We start from the raw sequence: 18,391 nt of genomic DNA, 5'->3' as shown, positions 1-18,391 counted from the left end.
TCTATTTAGTATATGGCTAGCCTCAAAATCTGCAATGGATCCAGCCTTCATGGACCTTCATTGGACACCTATAGACTATTGCTCTCTAAACAATAACCATCAAGCCAGCCAGTGCACACCAGTCATAGTCTTTTGCTGTTAGAATCATATATTAATCTGAATCTGATCTTAATTATTCAATGTTACCTCGAGGCCCACTGGCCACCAGTGTAGCAGCTTCATTCTTCCATTCGGCCCGTGAAAGAAGGAAAATAACTTTGTTGATAATTAAATCATCTAGGGAGAGAAAATAAAAATAAGGCTACCATCTTGCTAAACTGTAATAGAACTGACAGTAACATTTGATAGGTCTGTAGTGACCATTTAAGTATATTATTTACCTCCACAGTAAAAATACCATCCTATTGGCTTTGCAAATGCTTATTTTATTACTGATAGCACACAGAATGGTGGTGTTAATAGTCTTGGTTATGGTAACAGTGGTGACAATGGTGGCTGTGTTGTTAAAAATCATGTTGGTGGTAATTGTGGTGGTGGTGGTAATATTTATGGGATAATGTACCCCCTGCTGTACATGATAAAGATATTGCAAGCCATAGAGGAGTTCCATAATCATATAAAGGAACGAGGCAAAAGGCAAAGTTACTTTTTAAGGTTATGGAACTCTGAGGAGACTTGTAATATCCTTATCATGTACGGCAGGGGGCACTTTATCCCATATAATATATGGACTATGGACGGCAGGGGGTACTTTAGCCCATATAATACATGATCACACCATCACCTTCCCACAAACCAATCAAAACATTGGTGCATAGCTCTTTCATATGAAAGAGAGAGCATGTTTGCAAACATGAAGAGTAAAAATGGAATCGCTAGTACAAAATTAAGCGCTTCAAGAATGTGCTCGATATTTGTTGGAAAAAGATATTAGAAATAGTTCAATGCAGGTCTTTGTTTTTTAACTCAGAATGTTAAGAAACATGCAGAAAGCTTGTAACTTTTCCATAATTATCTAAGAAATGCAAAAGATAATTATGTTCTTTCTGCTGGTCACTGTGAACTAAAAAAATAGAGCAGAAAAAAAGAAAACCTTTCATTTTCGTTGCTTTAAACAGCTGCTTCGTGACCTGACCTGCCATTCATCTTTAGATAGTACTGTTCTTTCTGTTTGTACCAGTTGTGTTTGAATATTCCCTGTAGTTTTACATTTATTCCTATTTTAGATATCTTGGGGGCAATGCAAAAAGACATGTAAGAGTACGTAAAAGAGTATTACAGTAAGTAGCACTTCTTTACCCACTCCAAAACGCCTGATGACAAGGCCCTGATATGTTTCACAAGGTTAATATGCTTCTGTATGGAGAAGAAGGACATTAGGGGTGCCATTGTTACCTCCAAATAACACTTTCATAAACGTGCCTGGGGTTTACTTTTCTTCCTCACAGAGGTTACACAGTTCTGAACATCATAAAAATGTGCTAGGTACATTTTGTTCAATTACAACAGTTCAACATAGATGTTTGGACTCTGTCTACCCAGTGACAGCCAAAAAGTTGGCTAAAATGGCGAAAGAAGCAGGTAGAACATATCGCCTCCCCATCAGCAATCACTGAAAGGAGATTTTGCATAAAGAAGAAGAGCATAGTTGGCTTCGGTTTGGCAGCACAAAATTAAAATAGGTAGCTCGAATCTGAAGGCAAATCTCAGCATTCATGTAGAATACAATGTTGTTGTTCATTGCATTTAGCAAACCTGGAGATCCACTTTATTAAAGACGTTTTTTTTTATTCAACAAAGGTACGATGTCTGAAGAAAAAAGCAGCTAGAACTGAATTTACATGCAAACAGCCGAAACAGACTTCTCTTGCATACTAGTTTTTTGTATAACTGACCACTTCGCAGTAGTGCAGTCATACTTTCACACAAAATGCTGATTTATGAGGTGAGAGATAGTCATAATTTAGCAGTTCTTGGTGACAGTAGAGTGTCCTGACAGTCAGCAAAACCACTTCATTGTGATTTCTAACTTTAACTGTACAGTCTCTTTTCTGTTGCTCATTTTTACAGGTTTTTGACATTGATATTGTTATTATTTTGCCAGTCATGCCACGTGTTGCTTGTATCTGTTTGTTTTAACCCCTTCTATGCTCATGACGAGCTCAGCTCATCATGCGTTACGCCTCTCGTACACTCATGACGAGCTGAGCTCGTCATGTTACGCGGGATTTTCGAAAACCCAGCGCACAGCGGGAAAACCGCTAGCGCACAAGGTGTTAAATGTTCAATGGCAAACACTGAGTCACAGCTTTTTGGAAGTATTTAGCATAACATAACATGTGTATTTGTAAAGTGCATGTTCACCCTTAACAGGGTATCTTGGTGCTGAATAATAGATGTTTATTGTTACCCAACTCAATGGTACTCATTTTATCAACCTCCGATGGATGAAAGGATGAGTGGAGCCACCGGGATGTGAACCTGTGACCATGAGGTCAAACACAGGCCCCTGCAGTGGAAGCATTAGTCCACTAAGCCACCAGGCCCGACATGAGCAAGGTGACAAAAAATGTTAGATGTTGTCCCCTAGAGTGGGGCATGATCTACTATTGCACAATCGCACTGAAGCACGCTTCTGTTCCTTCAGTCCTTCATATCTCTCATGAGATGCAACGCTACAGAAAAAACCTTTCTGAACTACTTTTCTGTATTTCCCCCAACACAATCTTTCGCTGGCAAAATATCCTCCATGTTTTGATTGAGCACAATTTGTACAATAAACGTGATTGTATAAATGGTGGAAAGGCCCTTCGTCCACAATATTACACACATAAAGAGGCCTTTGGCTGACAATGTTACTGAAGACCTAGAGGTCCACCCAGGGGGCATATGCACAAGCCCCTATCGCCACCACAATGTCACTTTTTATGACGTTGTGGTGGCTTAATGCTGCTTTGTAAATAAGGCACCCTTTCACGCTATGCTTTGCGTGAATGGAGTGGGCAGTGGGTGTTGTGGTGGGCGTTCCATCCCAACGCCCCTTGATTTTGATGCTGCCCCTTATTTACAAGGGCAGTGTAAACAGGAGGCAGTGTCAAAATTAAGACCAGGAAAAACCTGGTCTTAAGTTGGCGAACCAAGGAGAAATGCATTGTTTCTCCTCGTTTTTGCTTTTTCTATGTGTGCTGCATTATGCAGCACACATGAAAAAAGCAATATGCCTTGGAATGTTTATGTGCAGGAAGGTCCCCCTTCCTGTACATAAACAATCTGGAAAAAAATTCCATTTTGTTACTTCTTTGTGTGCTGCATTAAGCAACACCCATAGACGTGACAAACCTGCATTTAAAGATTGTTTATGTACAGGAAGGTCCCCCTTCCTGTACATAAACAATTTTTCCCCTGCACGCAGACACCCTTGCACTATGGTGCAAGAGTGCCTGCACTGGCACTACACCGCTAAGTGTAGCGCCAGCGCAGGGGGAAACGCAAGGCTGCACCATATTGTTGTAAATGTGGTGCAGCCTAGCATTTCGGAAGGAGTGGAATGAGGTGTTAAGCCATGACGGCTAACACTTCACTACGCCACTTCCTTGAAGATATTCCCCCAGATGTGGTGGTCTCCTACCCTTCTGCTCTATCCTGCAGTAACACCTGATGAAGTATAAAGGAAATGGCCCAAAGTTCAGGTCTGGGCTTCCTGGGTTGTTTTACAGACTCCTTATCCATCTTCCCAGGTTCAAGCAATAGCCCTGTACATGCGTGTCCGCTAGACCTCAACACGTGTCCTGTCAATATAGGCAGGTAGCGACATTAAACAATGTTTAGAGGCTGCGTCCTTTATATGTGTTTTCTGGCATTTACATTCAGCACTGGTATTGTGCTTTTCTTACCTCGATATGGTGCTTATGACAAGGTTTCATTTTGGCCACATCCGCTGTATTCCATGTAAATATTGTATATATTGCTGAGGTCCACAATCACCATTTGCATTGTGTAATACACCATAATTGAATGTAATTGTTTGCGTTTGTCATAACTAGTTTTCCAGTGGAAAAACCATTTAATATCCTATATCATGCTGCACACAATAATTGTGTACACTGTACAATACACCGCAATTGTATATAATTATTTGTCTGTAAACTATGTTCGTTATGTCGAATGCAAAGTTTTTTAATAACCTAGTTTAGGCCCACCAGTCTATTTTTAATTAACCAACTATTTACCATATTAGCTGACTGGAGTCCAGGGCAACCATGTATTTCACATAAAGCAGAAGTCTACTATCACCATGTATATTGTATAATACACCGCTGTTAATGTTGTGATTCAGCTATGTGTATTTTATGTCTCATGTATGCAAGGTTTGCTTCATGTTATATATACTTTTCAACCGGACACTTAAAAATGTGTTAGATGTCCTGCAGTAATGACCCCCGAATATTTGATTTGTAAATAATTTTTTCGAAGGTTGCCTAACCTGTCTTCCCTCTGATGCGTGAGCAGGGAGTTCAGACAGCTGTTCGTAGCCATTTACGGCGCTCGCAACGTGCACGCGCTGTTTTTTTTCCGTGTTTTCATTACAGAGACCGTTTGTGTCGGGCAGTTCTGTGCCAATCCCTGACAAGCGAAATGCTGTGATCCTCGGGCTGCCCTAATTAAGCTTTCCAAGGTAAAAATTGAAGACGGTTAGCCCATTGGCGCCCATGATGACTTTTTCTAAGTTAGGCTCAGACCAATTGGGGGCATTGTTTCACTTTTCAGATTCTATTAGGGGGTGATTGGTTCCCCTTGAATTGGAATTCATTCCTTTTCCCCAAACCGGTACTAATGGCTGGCTATGACTGTCAGGATCTACCAAGGCGCCTACCGAACATTAAAAAACTACAACTCCCAAAATGCCTATACAGGGGGCGTGGTCCTATATAAGCTGAGTGGACCCATTGCTTCCTTTTCGTGATTTTGTGACCTGCAGTTCGTTTGCTGTATAGTGGAGAATTGTTTTCTTGTCTTCTCTGGATTCTGGATAAGAGAAGTTCTGTCCGTTTTGTTTTTGGTTCCAGCGCGAGTGAGTTTGGAACGCGCTATTATTGCAGAGTGTGTTTTCACGTCTGCCTTTGAAGCAGGAACAGTGTTTCCTGTTCCTGGTTGGTTTGCCTGATCTTTACCTGCCGGCATTTCAATCTTCGTTGCTGTCAGGAGAGGGACGAGCCACGGAAGTACAGCGGACTGTTAAGAAGTGCAACTGAGCTGTGAGTTACACGCACGCGTGAGATTAACGCGTGCTAGGAAATAATGAACTGTGATGTGTAGACGGTGTTATGCTGACTGCCTAGAATATTATTGGAATCCTGGTGGTGTTTATTGAGAGCGGAGTGTTGTGGTGCTAGCCTTCTGCGCACTGCCGCTACGAAGCAAGGCACTAGTGTCTCCTGATTTAATTGCCAAAGCGGAAGATAGTGGGAAGGCCTACATCTTGCCGTATTTGGAGCGTGCACATAGGAGAGACCTTTGGAGATATTGAAAGGGAGCGGAAGATAGTAGTAGGAGGCTACATCTTGCCGTATTTCCTGAAGGAACTTATTGTACATTCTGGCATCACAGACATGCTTGTTGGAGCCTAACATTTATCATTTGAGAGCACTTATTGGGTGGAAATCCTCACGTTTAATTTAAAGCACAATCCTTTCCAGGAGGGGTAGGTATAGCCATGTTACAAATAATTGTACAGCAACTCTAGGGGGTGAATTAGAAATAATTGTTGTTTATATCCCATAGGAAATATTGTGGCAGCTATACCTATACCATGATACAGGGAGGAGGTGGAGAGCGTTGATTGAAGAAAAGTGAACCTTTTATCATCATAGAGATACAGGAAGAGAGATAGGGTTTTCGAAGTGAACAGTAATAACCATTATACTGTTATTTTCTTGTCTTTCAGCCTTCCCTTCCCAGCTGCCCCCTTCCTTTCCCTTCCTTGGTCTCCTGTTTTTTCCCTCGCCCTATCGCTCGAACCCACTGTGTTTTTTATACCAGTGTGTTGGTGAGATCGGGAGGTGGAGTTTTATGTGCATCATCCGGATCCTGCAGCGTGGAGTCTGACAATGACTGGGTTGTGAATACCCTCAATATCGATTAATTACAACCATACGGCAACCATGATGCGGGTAAGGAACCTTTGGGTTCATTTCTTTCTTCTTATTTTGAATAATTACAGCTTTGATATAGAAATCTAAAACTCAACTTCCTTTTTACACACTACCTAACCAAAGGAACTGTGATCAGGGCCATTAACCTACAGGCATCCACAGTAGGTTAGTGACCAAGGCACCCTCTGGTCCGTCTTATCACCCACTTGAACTACATGGTTTTTAAATTCGATTTCATGATTCCTCCTGTAGATTGCCTCCTGCTCTTCCCCTGTCCTGAGGAAGATCCGCAAGCTGAGGATAAAATTACCCTCCATGCATTAAGTCAGGTCGAAACGTCAACATTCCGCCCCCTAGTGGGCCTGTACCTTATGCCACCATTATCCTGCCCAAACGAACAGATGATATCTCTCTACATTTAATGAAAATGATCAAGTTTACCTATAAGAATGATCAATGGAGGGCAGGCAATAACCAACTGGTTTTTATGTTACTTGTAATCAGTTTTGTAATCTTTACGGAAATATCTTCACTCAGTGATTTTTCCCCTACCTCTCTTCACTTACATCTATTGTCACATATGAGCACTACTCCTTCACACACCCCTTTTTTGGAGCAACCTTGCTACAACTATTGTATAATGTAGTAATATTAATTACATGCTTAAATATGATTCTGTGAATTAAACAGATAGTCTCTTGTTTCAGGGGTGATTTTGCCTTTTAAGGTTTCGCCTGGGGCACGGAGCGTAAGCTCCGCCCCCAGAGAAATCTCTAGTTTTCAGTTAGGGGGACTTGAATACGCCCCTCTGTTCCATTGACTAGCTCCATAAATGGAGGCTAGCCATTGGAACAGAGATCTGTCCGTCAAGGCCGGACCAGATTCGGGGGAGTTCCCGAGATTTTTTCCATGGGCGGAGTTTCGTTTTTTACCGTTCCCTCCCCTTTCACTGAAAGTGATTTCAGATGCGCTGTCCATTCCCGTCCCCCTCCGTGTGCCTCCCCGCCCCCGCCCCCCTTGGACCCGTTTGTGCCGATCTGAAAGTCCCCTAGCTGGTGCCCACCCTGCAGGGGACATTGCCGCCCTAATATCGAGTGCCCACCTCGATTTATTGTGATTTTAAATCAGCCGGTGCCCACCCGGCATTGCCCCTCGAAAATCACTGCCGCAGCCCAGGGGCATTGAATTTGTTGCCGGGCCGCTGCCTAGTGCGACCCGGAAGTGCCGCCTCTCCGTCCTCAGGGCCGCGCTCCTACTGGCTGCCCTCAGCAGCGCGACCCGGAAGTGCCCGCGGCTCGCCTGGTTGAAGGCGGGTCCTCGGGACCGGAGTGCGAGGGAGCCTTGGAGGCTCCAGAAGAAGACCGCCGTCGCAGCCTCCGTCCCCGCCGCCAGCCTGAGAAGAGAGAAGCCGGTAAGAGGATGAATGATCAGCCGCCCCCTATGGCTGTGTTGTGAGTGGAAGCTATGAGGTGCGTTGTGCCCCCCTCCCCGTGCGCCTGGTTGCAGCTGGGGAATGGAATGGGGTGGCGGATGCATTAAAGTGGCTGTGCGGGCATAGGCGGAAGGAACGAGAGGCGCAGGATGGCAGCGCGGGTGAGTGCCCCTCTGTGCCGCCGCCGCGTGCAGAGCCCGCTGGGGCCGGGTGGGGGGTTGTCGCCGGTGCCTTAGCTATCAAGCATCTAAAGAAAATTCAGGATGCTGTGTTCGCCACATATGCATTAAGAAGCAGGTGAATTATCTTTATTTCCTGTGTTTAGGCATGTAATTTATGTTGACGTTGCATCCTTTATTCCGCCAAGAGAATTTTTACAGTATGACCTAGGTCACTTTGTTTTCTACAGGAGTCATCAGCTATGCCTTCAGGTAACCAATGAGTGCATTCTGGAAGTTGTAGTCTTCCTTCAGTGGAATTCGATTAATTGGACCAGCACGCCTGAAAAAATAATCTGTAAAAGGAAAAGCCCAGGACTGGAAAGGGTTGTCATTGGGAAATTAAGTCCTCTGCTCACCCTTATTTCTGGCAACTAGTTTTCCTATGTGTGGGTTTGGTTGTTTTAGGGATGTGTATTGCATTAATCGTTTCCCCATGATGTGTAGTTGATATCCTACAAGTGTTATTCATTTCCCAACAAATGAGTGCATTCTGGAAGTTGTAGTCTTCCTTCAGTGGAATTCGATTAATTGGACCAGCACGCCTGAAAAAATAATCTGTAAAAGGAAAAGCCCAGGACTGGAAAGGGTTGTCATTGTGAAATGAAGTCCTCTGCTCACCCTTATTTCTGGCAACTAGTTTTCCTATGTGTGGGTTTGGTTGTTTTAGGGATGTGTATTGCATTAATCGTTTCCCCATGATGTGTAGTTGATATCCTACAAGTGTTATTCATTTCCCAACAAATGAGTGCATTCTGGAAGTTGTAGTCTTCCTTCAGTGGAATTCGATTAATTGGACCAGCACGCCTGAAAAAATAATCTGTAAAAGGAAAAGCCCAGGACTGGAAAGGGTTGTCATTGTGAAATGAAGTCCTCTGCTCACCCTTATTTCTGGCAACTAGTTTTCCTATGTGTGGGTTTGATGGTTTTAGGGATGTGTATTGCATTAATCGTTTCCCCATGATGTGTAGTTGATATCCTACAAGTGTTATTCATTTCCCATGTGTGAATTCATTGATTTCCCATGTGCTTGATTACCTGTTCGATTTCATCGGTGTATGATGGCTAGTTTGCTTGGTGTCTGGTTGACTGATCAGTTTCCCTTGGGTGGCTTTGATTGGTTTTCCAGGCATGTGTATTGGATTGATTGGTTTCTTTGGTATGCTATTGGTTCTCTAGGATTACTGTTTATTGGGCTGTGTGGGCTGTGTGGGCTGTGTGGGCTGTGAGAGCTGTGAGAGCTGTGAGAGCTGTGTGGGCTGTGAGAGCTGTGTGGGCTGTGTGGGCTGTGAGAGCTGTGTAGGCTCAGAGAGCTGTTGGCAATGTAAATAACAATGCCATTTATTTATAAGTAAAAAAAAAAAAAGAAATGTCATGAGCAATGCCAATAGCTTTAACTTTTCCAGAGGCGAAACCATTGCATTGTAAATGCTTGTTTTCTTCTTGTTTTTGCTTTTCCTTGAAGGTGCACGTTTTCAAGTAAACTTTGTATTTAGTACCATGGGTTGATTTCTTACATGCCAAAATTGTGTTACAAATCATAAACGTCTTTTGGCTTAAGTGTGCGTTAAATAAGTCTAGGACCACTTGTTCTTTATACTACTGTCAATATAGGCGGCATGATTTTGTCATGTTGACACAAGGTTTGAGGACCAACAATATCAGTTTTTTCAAAACAATATTTTGCATACCTGTTCCTTCTTCCAGTGACACGCTGCTTAAAAAATTTAGGTGGCATAATATATGCCCCGATATCAGATTCCAAACAAGCACCTCCCCATCGTAGCAGGACGTTGCTAATAAATTTGGAGGGCAGGCGGCAACACACAGGATGTCTTCATTATGTCCGTTCACCTGGAAAAATCATGTGACATGTAGTTTGCATTGTGAACATCACTTCAGTCTGCAAGTGTGAACAGTGAAATCTACTTGGAAGGCTTAGCATTTTTCTTCCACTTCAAACCTTAGTTTTGGTCCCTACCTCCACAGTTGTAGGCGGGTGCAGCGAAGAAGGCATTAAGATTCGTACATGGTTTAGCAGTCGAAGCCAGGCTGACCCATTCGAGGTAGGACAAAGGCGGGTTCTACTTAATGACTCTATAACCCATACTTCACAGCCACTCTTTTCAGATTACACAACATTCTTTTGCAGCGTGATCCCATCCTTCAGAAAAAGTAAACAATTCTTAAAATGTGTTTTTAAATGTTATCTATGGTGTCATTACTTATGCCCACACACATTTTATAGATGATTGCCTGTGAGATTAGGGTCCAGTGTCCAGTCACCTATATCGAGTCCCCAACCCTCAATTTCCCAACTATTCGCTCACTCGCCTACCTACATACTCCCCTGCTTATTCACACAATCTCTCAAGTATTCAGTGACTCACCACCCAACATTCCCCTCACATACCACTCACCCATCCAAAATTACCCCACCAGCCAATCCGCGGTTCACTCAGTTAAGGTTTCCATTTCTAACTCTACACCCAAGTTTGAGTTTAATTGTTTATGGTGTTCTTTATAGTGATGGCACTTAACCTCAAGGCTTCTTTGCAACACTTGGTTACAACTGAATCTATCTAAAATAGTGTTGTTTTTGTATCTGTGAGTAATAAAGTTTTTCACACTTACATGTAAAAGTGATCATAATAAGGCCATCTACTCTCAAGCATCTTGGGGCTAGTAAGGGGTGGTGAAGAAACTACAAAGTTGAGCTATTTGCTATCTCATAGTGAGGTCCGGCCAATAGATGTGGCTGATTCCTTCTTGTGCTCTCTTTATGTTTATGTCTGGGCCTTGCTTACTTGATCTACAGTGTCTGAATCACCCTTGGAGTGTGCTTCTGTCGTCCTTAGTTCCTTTGTCCAAGCACCATGGTAGAGATTGGGAGTAAAAAGGTTTATCACATGCCTGGAAGCAACGGTCTTCCAAAAAGGAGGTCAGCCCCCTCCTGGTTTATTGTGTCACTCCTGAGTTGGCAAGTCTCTCTAACGGAGTTGCATGGGATACCGTATTGAATGTTGTGCTAAGATCCAACAGGATCAAGGCTGCGGAGCCACCTCGGTCGACTATCATTTTTAAGGTCTTCTACAACTGCCAGTTTGAGAGGTGTGGAGGAAATTGGTCTTTTCTAAAAATTCAGAAAGCTGCTTAGTTACATGTCGCTCCAAAACTTTACCCAAAAAATGAAGCAAGGAGGTTGGCCTATCGTTTTCTATAGGTAAAGGATTCAGGGTGGGTTTCTTGCATAGTGATATCTCCACCGAAAGCTTCCAAGATTTACAGGCCTGACCAATAACCAACTAGTGGTTTAGAAATCCTCTTTCAGAGAAAGAACAATTCCCACTGTCTTTTGAAGAATAAAAGGAGGGTCAGGGTCCAAATGGGATCCTGACTTTACCTTGGTCACTTAAGTAAGCAGATTCTCATCTTGTATGCTTCAGAAAGCAGACAGCATAGGTTTAAAAAATAGGCCCTGGGTATCCCATGGGACTGAGATACCTGACCTTGAAATGATGCATAGATGGGGGAGATTTTATTTGAAAAGAAGCTCACTAGGTCATTTGCTCATGTTTCCGACACTGCTACCACAGGATTCAAGTCTGTGGGATTCATCGTCAATTTTACTCTAGAAAACACCTCCTTGGCCAATTTAGTTGCACTCCCAATTTTATGTGCAAAGTAGTCGGCTTGAGTACGTTTTATCATGTAATAGTCACAATTAATAGCTTTCCTGTAGACCTTTTTAGCGTTCACCTCATACGATTTCCTCTAACTTTTTCTATTCTTTTACAATTTTTCTTCAATCCTCTTAACTGAGAGCTAAGGGAAGGTGCTGACTTTTTGTTTGTGTTAATGATTATTTTCCATAAAGGAGCCATCGAGTTTAAAGCTGAGGTAATCCAGTCCTCAAAGTTGCTTCCCAACTCTACCATGTTGCCCTCAAGATTAGGCCTGGTGTTTAAGAGCACTTGCTCAAGCTCTGCCCTATCCGTCTTGGACCAAAGTCTTGCCACCTGATGTACTTTCATCGCTTTACTAGAAGGGGGATAACAGAAAGTGAAATAGGCATCATCAGGTGGTGAGACCAGATCACTGGAATTGGCTGGTTAACGATCATATTTGATAAATTTGAGAATACTGGGTTCAAGAGGTGGTCTTTCTCAACAGTGTCAACTGCAGAGCCTCCAGATCATACAATAAATTGGATGCTTTACTGCAATATAAGTCATCTAAATGAATGTTCAAGTCACCCAAGGAGTAAAATGTGCTCTTTTAGGAGCTTGAATTGCAATCATCTCTGATCACATTTCTAGAAATTGTTTCAGGGATCTGAGGGTCGATAAATGAAAGCACCGGGGAGTGTGACAAAGATAAAATATTACATTGAGAATAATACATTCTCACAATCAGGCACTTCCCATGGTGAAAATAAACATCGCAAGTTTGACATAAAAACAATAGCAATGCCATCCCCTACTTTCCCCTCTCTGTCCCTTCTCACAAAATTATCCCCATGAGTGACAGCATGGACCACATCAGGTATCGAACTTTCATGCAGTCAGGTTTCCGTTAAAAATACCACGTCAGGTTGTTGTTCCTCCTTAAATGTAAACAACTATAGTTTATGCTTTGCTAAAGAACGACAATTTATCAACTTTTAGTAATGGCCTTAGAACCTGTTGAGCACACAGGTGCATAGAAACAGACTTTTAAAGATGTGTGCTTCCCAGGACTTTGTTTATTATTTCTGCATGTACAAACTTTGTTGAAATTCACACTCACTATCTTGATGTCTCGGTTTATTAGTCGGCAATTTACATGGTTGATGGTCACCGATAATGGATATAGTTGGCCATAGCATCACTTCTCAAAGTCAAAGAGGTTTATTGCATAATTAATTAAAATCATTACAATTTCCACATGTCAATATTATGATACAAAAATATATGCTACTAGAAAAGATTGGACTCTTCCTTTGTTAAAATGGTATAACACAGTTAAAACTGGTTTCTTCCAGGGAAACTCCCACCGTCTTTAAGAGGTCAGAATGTTATTAAGTGTTTGTGCAAAGGTTACCAGTCATTGGGATCAAGGCAGAGATATTACACCGCTTGTTTCACTGTGTCCTTGTTCCACAAGACTCAGGCATTTATTTACTTCTGCCAGGAATTTTGTTTCCCGGCATGCCAAAATATTTGAACTCCCTCCTAGCCAATAAGTTACCGCTTTCCTACAGGTGCGTATTTTTAACTCGTTGCAGATCTGTTTTAGTAATCTTCGACGTTGTGCCAGGAGAGCCGGACAGACGCACAAGAAATGGGCTAATGATTCCGTTTTATAGCCACAAAGTCTACAACTCTCAGTCTGATGTTTACCTTTCCACGATGGTACTAAGTCTTTCGAAATGTGCATTCCCATCCTATAGGCTGTAAAAGCTCTTTTTATATGCACATTAAAATGAGAGGTTAAATATGCGTGCAGTCGTCCAGCTTTGAAAGAGTTGATTATGGTCCAACCATGTCGCCGCTTGAGAAGTAACGCTATGTCTTCTTGAAAAGATTTCGTCCTTGCTGCCTTGTTGGCTAAACTACTTATGGTTGCTTTGTCCTTCACAGATTCCCAAGTTCCTTCCAACCCCAGCTCTTTCACGCAGGTTTTCAGGTATTTTCCCCAAGGGCAAAGGGTTCCAGTCACTCCTTGATTTTTTATGGCTTCCCAGTTTAGCCAATCCATTGAATCCGGATCTGCAGATCTTAACTTGTGACACAGTTTTATGAAGCCGCTCATGCTCCTATATTTCTGGTTTTGCAGCCCGAATTCCAGCCTTACTTGCAGGGCTGAAGCACTCTTTGGAAGGTTAAAAACTGCTTTGTAGATTTTAGTTTGAAGCTCGTTTAGTAGGTCTGTTTCCTTGCCACACCAGGTGACGAGACCGTAAGATAATGATGGTAAAATTTGTGCCGACATGACCTTCAAGAGGTGGCTATAGTTCGGGCAATTCATTTTTGTTTTTAGCAACCGGTAAGCAAAGATTAGACTTTGGGCTTTTGCTCGTATTGCAGTTTTGTGCTCCGTTAGTTTTGCTCCCTGGGATATTGTTACTCCAAAGTATTTATACGAACCTTGTTCGTTCACCTTCGTCCCGTTGAACGACCATGTGTAACTAAGTTTTTTTGGGTCTACTAAACGTACCACTTTGTTTTTTTCTTTGTTTAAGTCCATTCCTTCTTGTCTTAAGTACCCTGATAACATATATTTAAAGCTCTTTGTAGACCAACTGGGGTTTTACTCAGCAGGACTATGTCATCTGCATATTGCAGACAGGGAATTCGCCGGTTTGCCAATGACGGAGGGTGCACCTCATCTGTGTCCAATACTGTTGCGAGATCAGAAAGGAAAAGGTTAAAAAGGGTGGGGGCTAGAACACAGCCTTGTTTTAGGCCCTGGTATGTTGGTATGTTCCTTGTTGTGTAAGCTCCATCTCCCAATTTAACCTTTGCCCATGTATCTTCATGCAAAACTTTTATTGCCTGTATTAATTTTGATGGCGTCCCCCAAAGCTGCAATTTGTCCCATAGACGCTCTCGATTTACTCTGTCAAATGCAGATTTGATGTCAACAAAACAGGCGTATTATCGTGTGCCCTTTACTGCTGTTCTGTCCATAAATAGTGACAGGCAAGTTAAGTTGGTGATTGTCCCCATATCCCTCCTGAATCCTGTCTGGAACCAGGGAATTCTCTGAGATTCTTCAATCCAGTCTTGCAGCTTGAGGAGGATACAAGAGGCATAGAGCTTTGCTTCAATGTCTATCAGTGATATAAGTCTGTAATTTGTTGGGTTGCCATGGTCGCCTTGTTTAAATATTGGATGAACCACGTTTCCCTTCCATGATGCAGGTACCTGTGTGTCATGATAGATTTGATTAAACAATGGTGTCAGGGTTTCTGCCCAAAATACCGGGTCGTGTTTAAAGATGGCGTTGGGCAGTCCGTTCGGGCCTGGTGCTCCTTCAGCCTTTAGCCTGTTGATGATTTTACAGAGTTCCCCTCTGGTTGTTAATTCTGGGACTGTTGTTTCCTCTGTTGAGCACTCCTTTATCACCGGTCCTTCTGTGCCTGGATTGCATATTTCCAACTGGCCATTCTCTACTGTGTTTGTTTTCCGCATATTATTTGGGAGGCCTGTTGTTGTTATGCAGTAAAGGGATTGCACATGTTGAGACCAAGCGTCAGCTCCTACTCCCGCTTCCTGATGGAGTTTTTGTCCTTTCTTTAGGTCGTTAATGATGCCCCAAAATTCTCGACTGTTGGGGTGTTTTCCTGCACTTAGCAATCTATTCCATAGCTTCTCATTGTAGGCGGATTTTGCGATGTTTAGTGCCTTCCTATAAGTGCTTCTGGCTTCTGTCAAAACCCCTTTGTTTGTTTGTAGCCCCAGTTTTTTTTTCCCGAGCAAGGTGACGAACAGCATTTGCTACCTTCTTTTCTTTGTTCTTAGTTCGTTCGTAAACCAGGGATCTTTTTTAGAGGTAGACTTACTCAGTACACCTGAAGTTGCAGGAAATTTATGCAGAAGGTCCAGGACCAATAGCTCCCAGTTTTTTACGAGGTCCTCCTTTTTTTGCATCCCTAACTCGGATTTTCGAGCAATTGCGGCACGCTGGATTTTTTCCAGCATTTCTCCTCTCCATTTTAGTTTCTTTAAATTGAATTTAGCGTCTTGGTGAAGCAGACTTGATAATTTCGGTGCCAAGTTGGGCGCAGTGTTTAAAGAAGTTATTTGGGGGAAGTGGTCGCTTTCTGGTCGTTGGACAATTTTGAAGGTCTCAATGTCTGGAATTAAGTCATCACTATTGTGTAGTCTATTGTTGAGTGAGCCCTTCCGCTCAGGAACGTAATACCAGCCGGCCTATCCCCCGTCGTGTTGCCGTTTAGAACCGTCAGACCCAGGACTTTTGGGTTGAAGGCTAACCTGAGGCCTCCTTTGGGCAGTCGCGTGATTTCTTTTGCCCTCAATTTTCCAATGAGATCACAGTTGAAGTCCCCTGAGATTAGTAGAGGACATCCTAGGTAGGTTTTTTGCATCGTTTTAATCAGCGACGTCAGGCACATTTGTTTTTCTTGTTGTAAATTACGATCCGGGTGGATATAGACATTGAGGATTATAATTTGCCATTTTTTGTGCCCAGCTGACATAGATTCAGTGATTCTGGTCACGTGTACCCAGTTGAGTCCTACGTCCAGTGCTTCAGAGGACCAGTTAAATTTTTGAGTGATATGAGTTGATAGACCACCCCGGGGGTGCCCAAAATTTGAGTGTCTTTCTGCAGGGATGTGGTGGGTCTTAAAGCCTGGTATTACACTTGGTGCTAATTTCCATGTCTCCTGAATCAGGATTATATCTTGATTGGAAAAAAAGGATTGAGTTTCGTGGTCCAGCTCCATTTCGTGGAAACCATGTACATTCCATGTGCATACTGTGATTTTTGTTGAAATAGTTTTTGCACTCTGCGTTTCCTCCCTCCTACGTGGAGACGGAGAAAAATGTGTCTCCGTGTTAGGGTCCCTTTTTACACAGGAACCTTGGGTCCCAGGACCAATCTGTTATGTCCCGGCCGGGCTGCCTAGTTGGTTGGTTGTGGTCTGTCGAGTTTACCCCTTCTGTTACACTTGCAGCGGCTGGAGAGGTAGCACGGGCTCCAAATAGACAGGAGAACGGAGGACGTTTTTCCCCGTTACCCTTTGTTTCATTATGGCTGGTTTTTTGTAACGGAAATGGGTATCTTGGGCTTGTGTTTCTTAAAAGCGAGATTCCCCATGTTTCAAAGTGATCTCTTGTGGAGAATATCTTGTCCGCGATGGCTTTTGAAGCCCACGTTGTGACGGTGACTTCCGATTCTATATGCTGGGGGATTCTTTTGAATTCAACGGTCAGGAGGTCCTGTGATGTTATCTCATTTAACTCCTCTATTTCCTGGAATAATCTTAGCAGGTTGCCCCGGTTTAAGAAGTCCTGAAGCCCCTTTGATGAATATTCCGTGATGAATGTTAAGTTGTGTGGTGTTATTTCAGAATGATGAAGGATTTTTTTTGCGTCTTTAGACTGTTGTGACTTCGTATTTTCGTTGATTTTGGAAGATGATGCGAAGGAGTCTAGCCCCTGGTCCGTAATTGCTGACGACATCGGATCGGATGTGCTTTGAATTGTACCTGGGTAGTAGTAACCCTTTGAAAGAGAGTTACACCGAGTTTGTGATAGGGCACAGGTGCGCTGCTTTTCCAAAACAGTAACGCACATGCGGATAGGTACAGTTTTTAGCTGTGGTCCTTGAGATTCTACTGACTTATTATTTAGGAGGAATCCCGATTTCTGACAGCTGAGCTGTGTTCCGGTGGGCTGCGGACTATTATTGTTGGCCGGACTTGACTGACCTTGTCCCCCTATGTGGTCTCCCGTGTTTTCTATAGGCCTTATTTGCTCTGAGCTTCCATTTTCGGTAATCCTTGTAGGGTCGGCGATTCGTTCCGTGTGAGTCCGGATGTTTTTTGGAACTGATGGTTTTTCCCTTGGGCCGCTAAGAGCTTTAGATAATACCAAATTCGTTATGCTGTGATGGTTAACAGATGTTATGGTTGTACTCTGCCTAGGTTTGTCCACCTTCGGGGGTGTTTGGGACTCTTGAATCACTGGCATCTGAGTTGAACCTACCTTGCCATCTTGGGACATGGTGGGACAATCAGAATTGGAGACCTGAGCGGTGTTTACTTTAAAGATTGAAAACAGCTTCCCTGGGTCTGAGACTTGTTGCTGCTTATACTTTAGCCTGGCTTTCCTGGCCTTTTTCTTTTGCCTCTTGGTTGCTGTTTTTTCCTCCTTGGCGGCAATTTTTTTCTCTTCAATTAAAATTTGGGAGGACAAAGCTGGTTCCTGATCTTGTACTGATCTTTCTTTTCCCACTTCCCTTGAGATGTGTGTTGGGTCCTTTGGGTGATTACTGGTTGGATGCTCCTTTGAGATTGACCTGTTGCGGGAGTGTAATTTTTCCGGGGTGAATTTTGTGGACTTTTCAACTGAGTTGTGAGGTTGTCTTACCTCTCATAGAATGTCCGTCAGAATTGCTGGCAAACTTGCTAGTTTTTCAATTATTGAACCACAACCACAGCAAAGCTGTTGTTTTTTAAACTCTGATTGGGTTTCTAGTTTCCCTTGGATTCTTAATAGTGAGGTAAGTGCGTCCATTTTTGAGTTTAAGCCTGCAATGTGGCCTGCCACCAAAGTAATAAGGTCAATCTGCACCTCCATTTTATTCGATTGAAAGTTCAGAGCTTTTATAGCTTGATCTAAAGAGTTTAGTAAGGACTTAATCCAAATGGGCGACTGATCTTCTTGAGACTCATTTGAAGCTTTCGAATCAATGACCATCGGACTGCCCGACGAGATGGTAATTGGTGCAGTATTGTTTATGTAGGGGTCGTTTATTGTCATGTTGTTACTGTTGTTCATGGTGAGGTTTTGGTGGTTTCTTTTTTCTACTGGCCCTCGAGGGGTAGACATCGCCAGACCCAGACTCGGGTAAAGATT

General features: G+C 43.0%; 1 protein-coding gene and 1 long non-coding RNA gene across 2 annotated transcripts in view; one reads left to right on the top strand and one right to left on the bottom strand.

Moving 5' to 3' along the window:
* Positions 1-18,391, bottom strand: part of LOC147728404 (cilia- and flagella-associated protein 337-like) — a 378,048-nt gene that overhangs the window by 74,871 nt on the left and 284,786 nt on the right. The window contains exons 18-19 of the mRNA XM_086963279.1: positions 9,494-9,656; positions 187-276 (exon numbers count right to left, since the gene is read on the bottom strand). Coding sequence (XP_086819405.1) covers positions 187-276; positions 9,494-9,656 — 253 coding nt within the window. The remainder of the gene's footprint in view (positions 1-186; positions 277-9,493; positions 9,657-18,391) is intronic.
* On the top strand, positions 7,234-9,155 carry LOC147728405 (uncharacterized). Its single transcript, XR_015309553.1, has 4 exons — positions 7,234-7,745; positions 7,779-8,056; positions 8,582-9,009; positions 9,053-9,155. It is a non-coding gene; the product is annotated as an uncharacterized LOC147728405 (long non-coding RNA).

Source organism: Lissotriton vulgaris, chromosome 3_1 (assembly GCF_964263255.1).
Source record: "Lissotriton vulgaris chromosome 3_1, aLisVul1.2, whole genome shotgun sequence".
Lineage (NCBI taxonomy): Eukaryota > Metazoa > Chordata > Amphibia > Caudata > Salamandridae > Lissotriton > Lissotriton vulgaris.
This window is presented reverse-complemented; position numbering and strand designations above follow the sequence as displayed.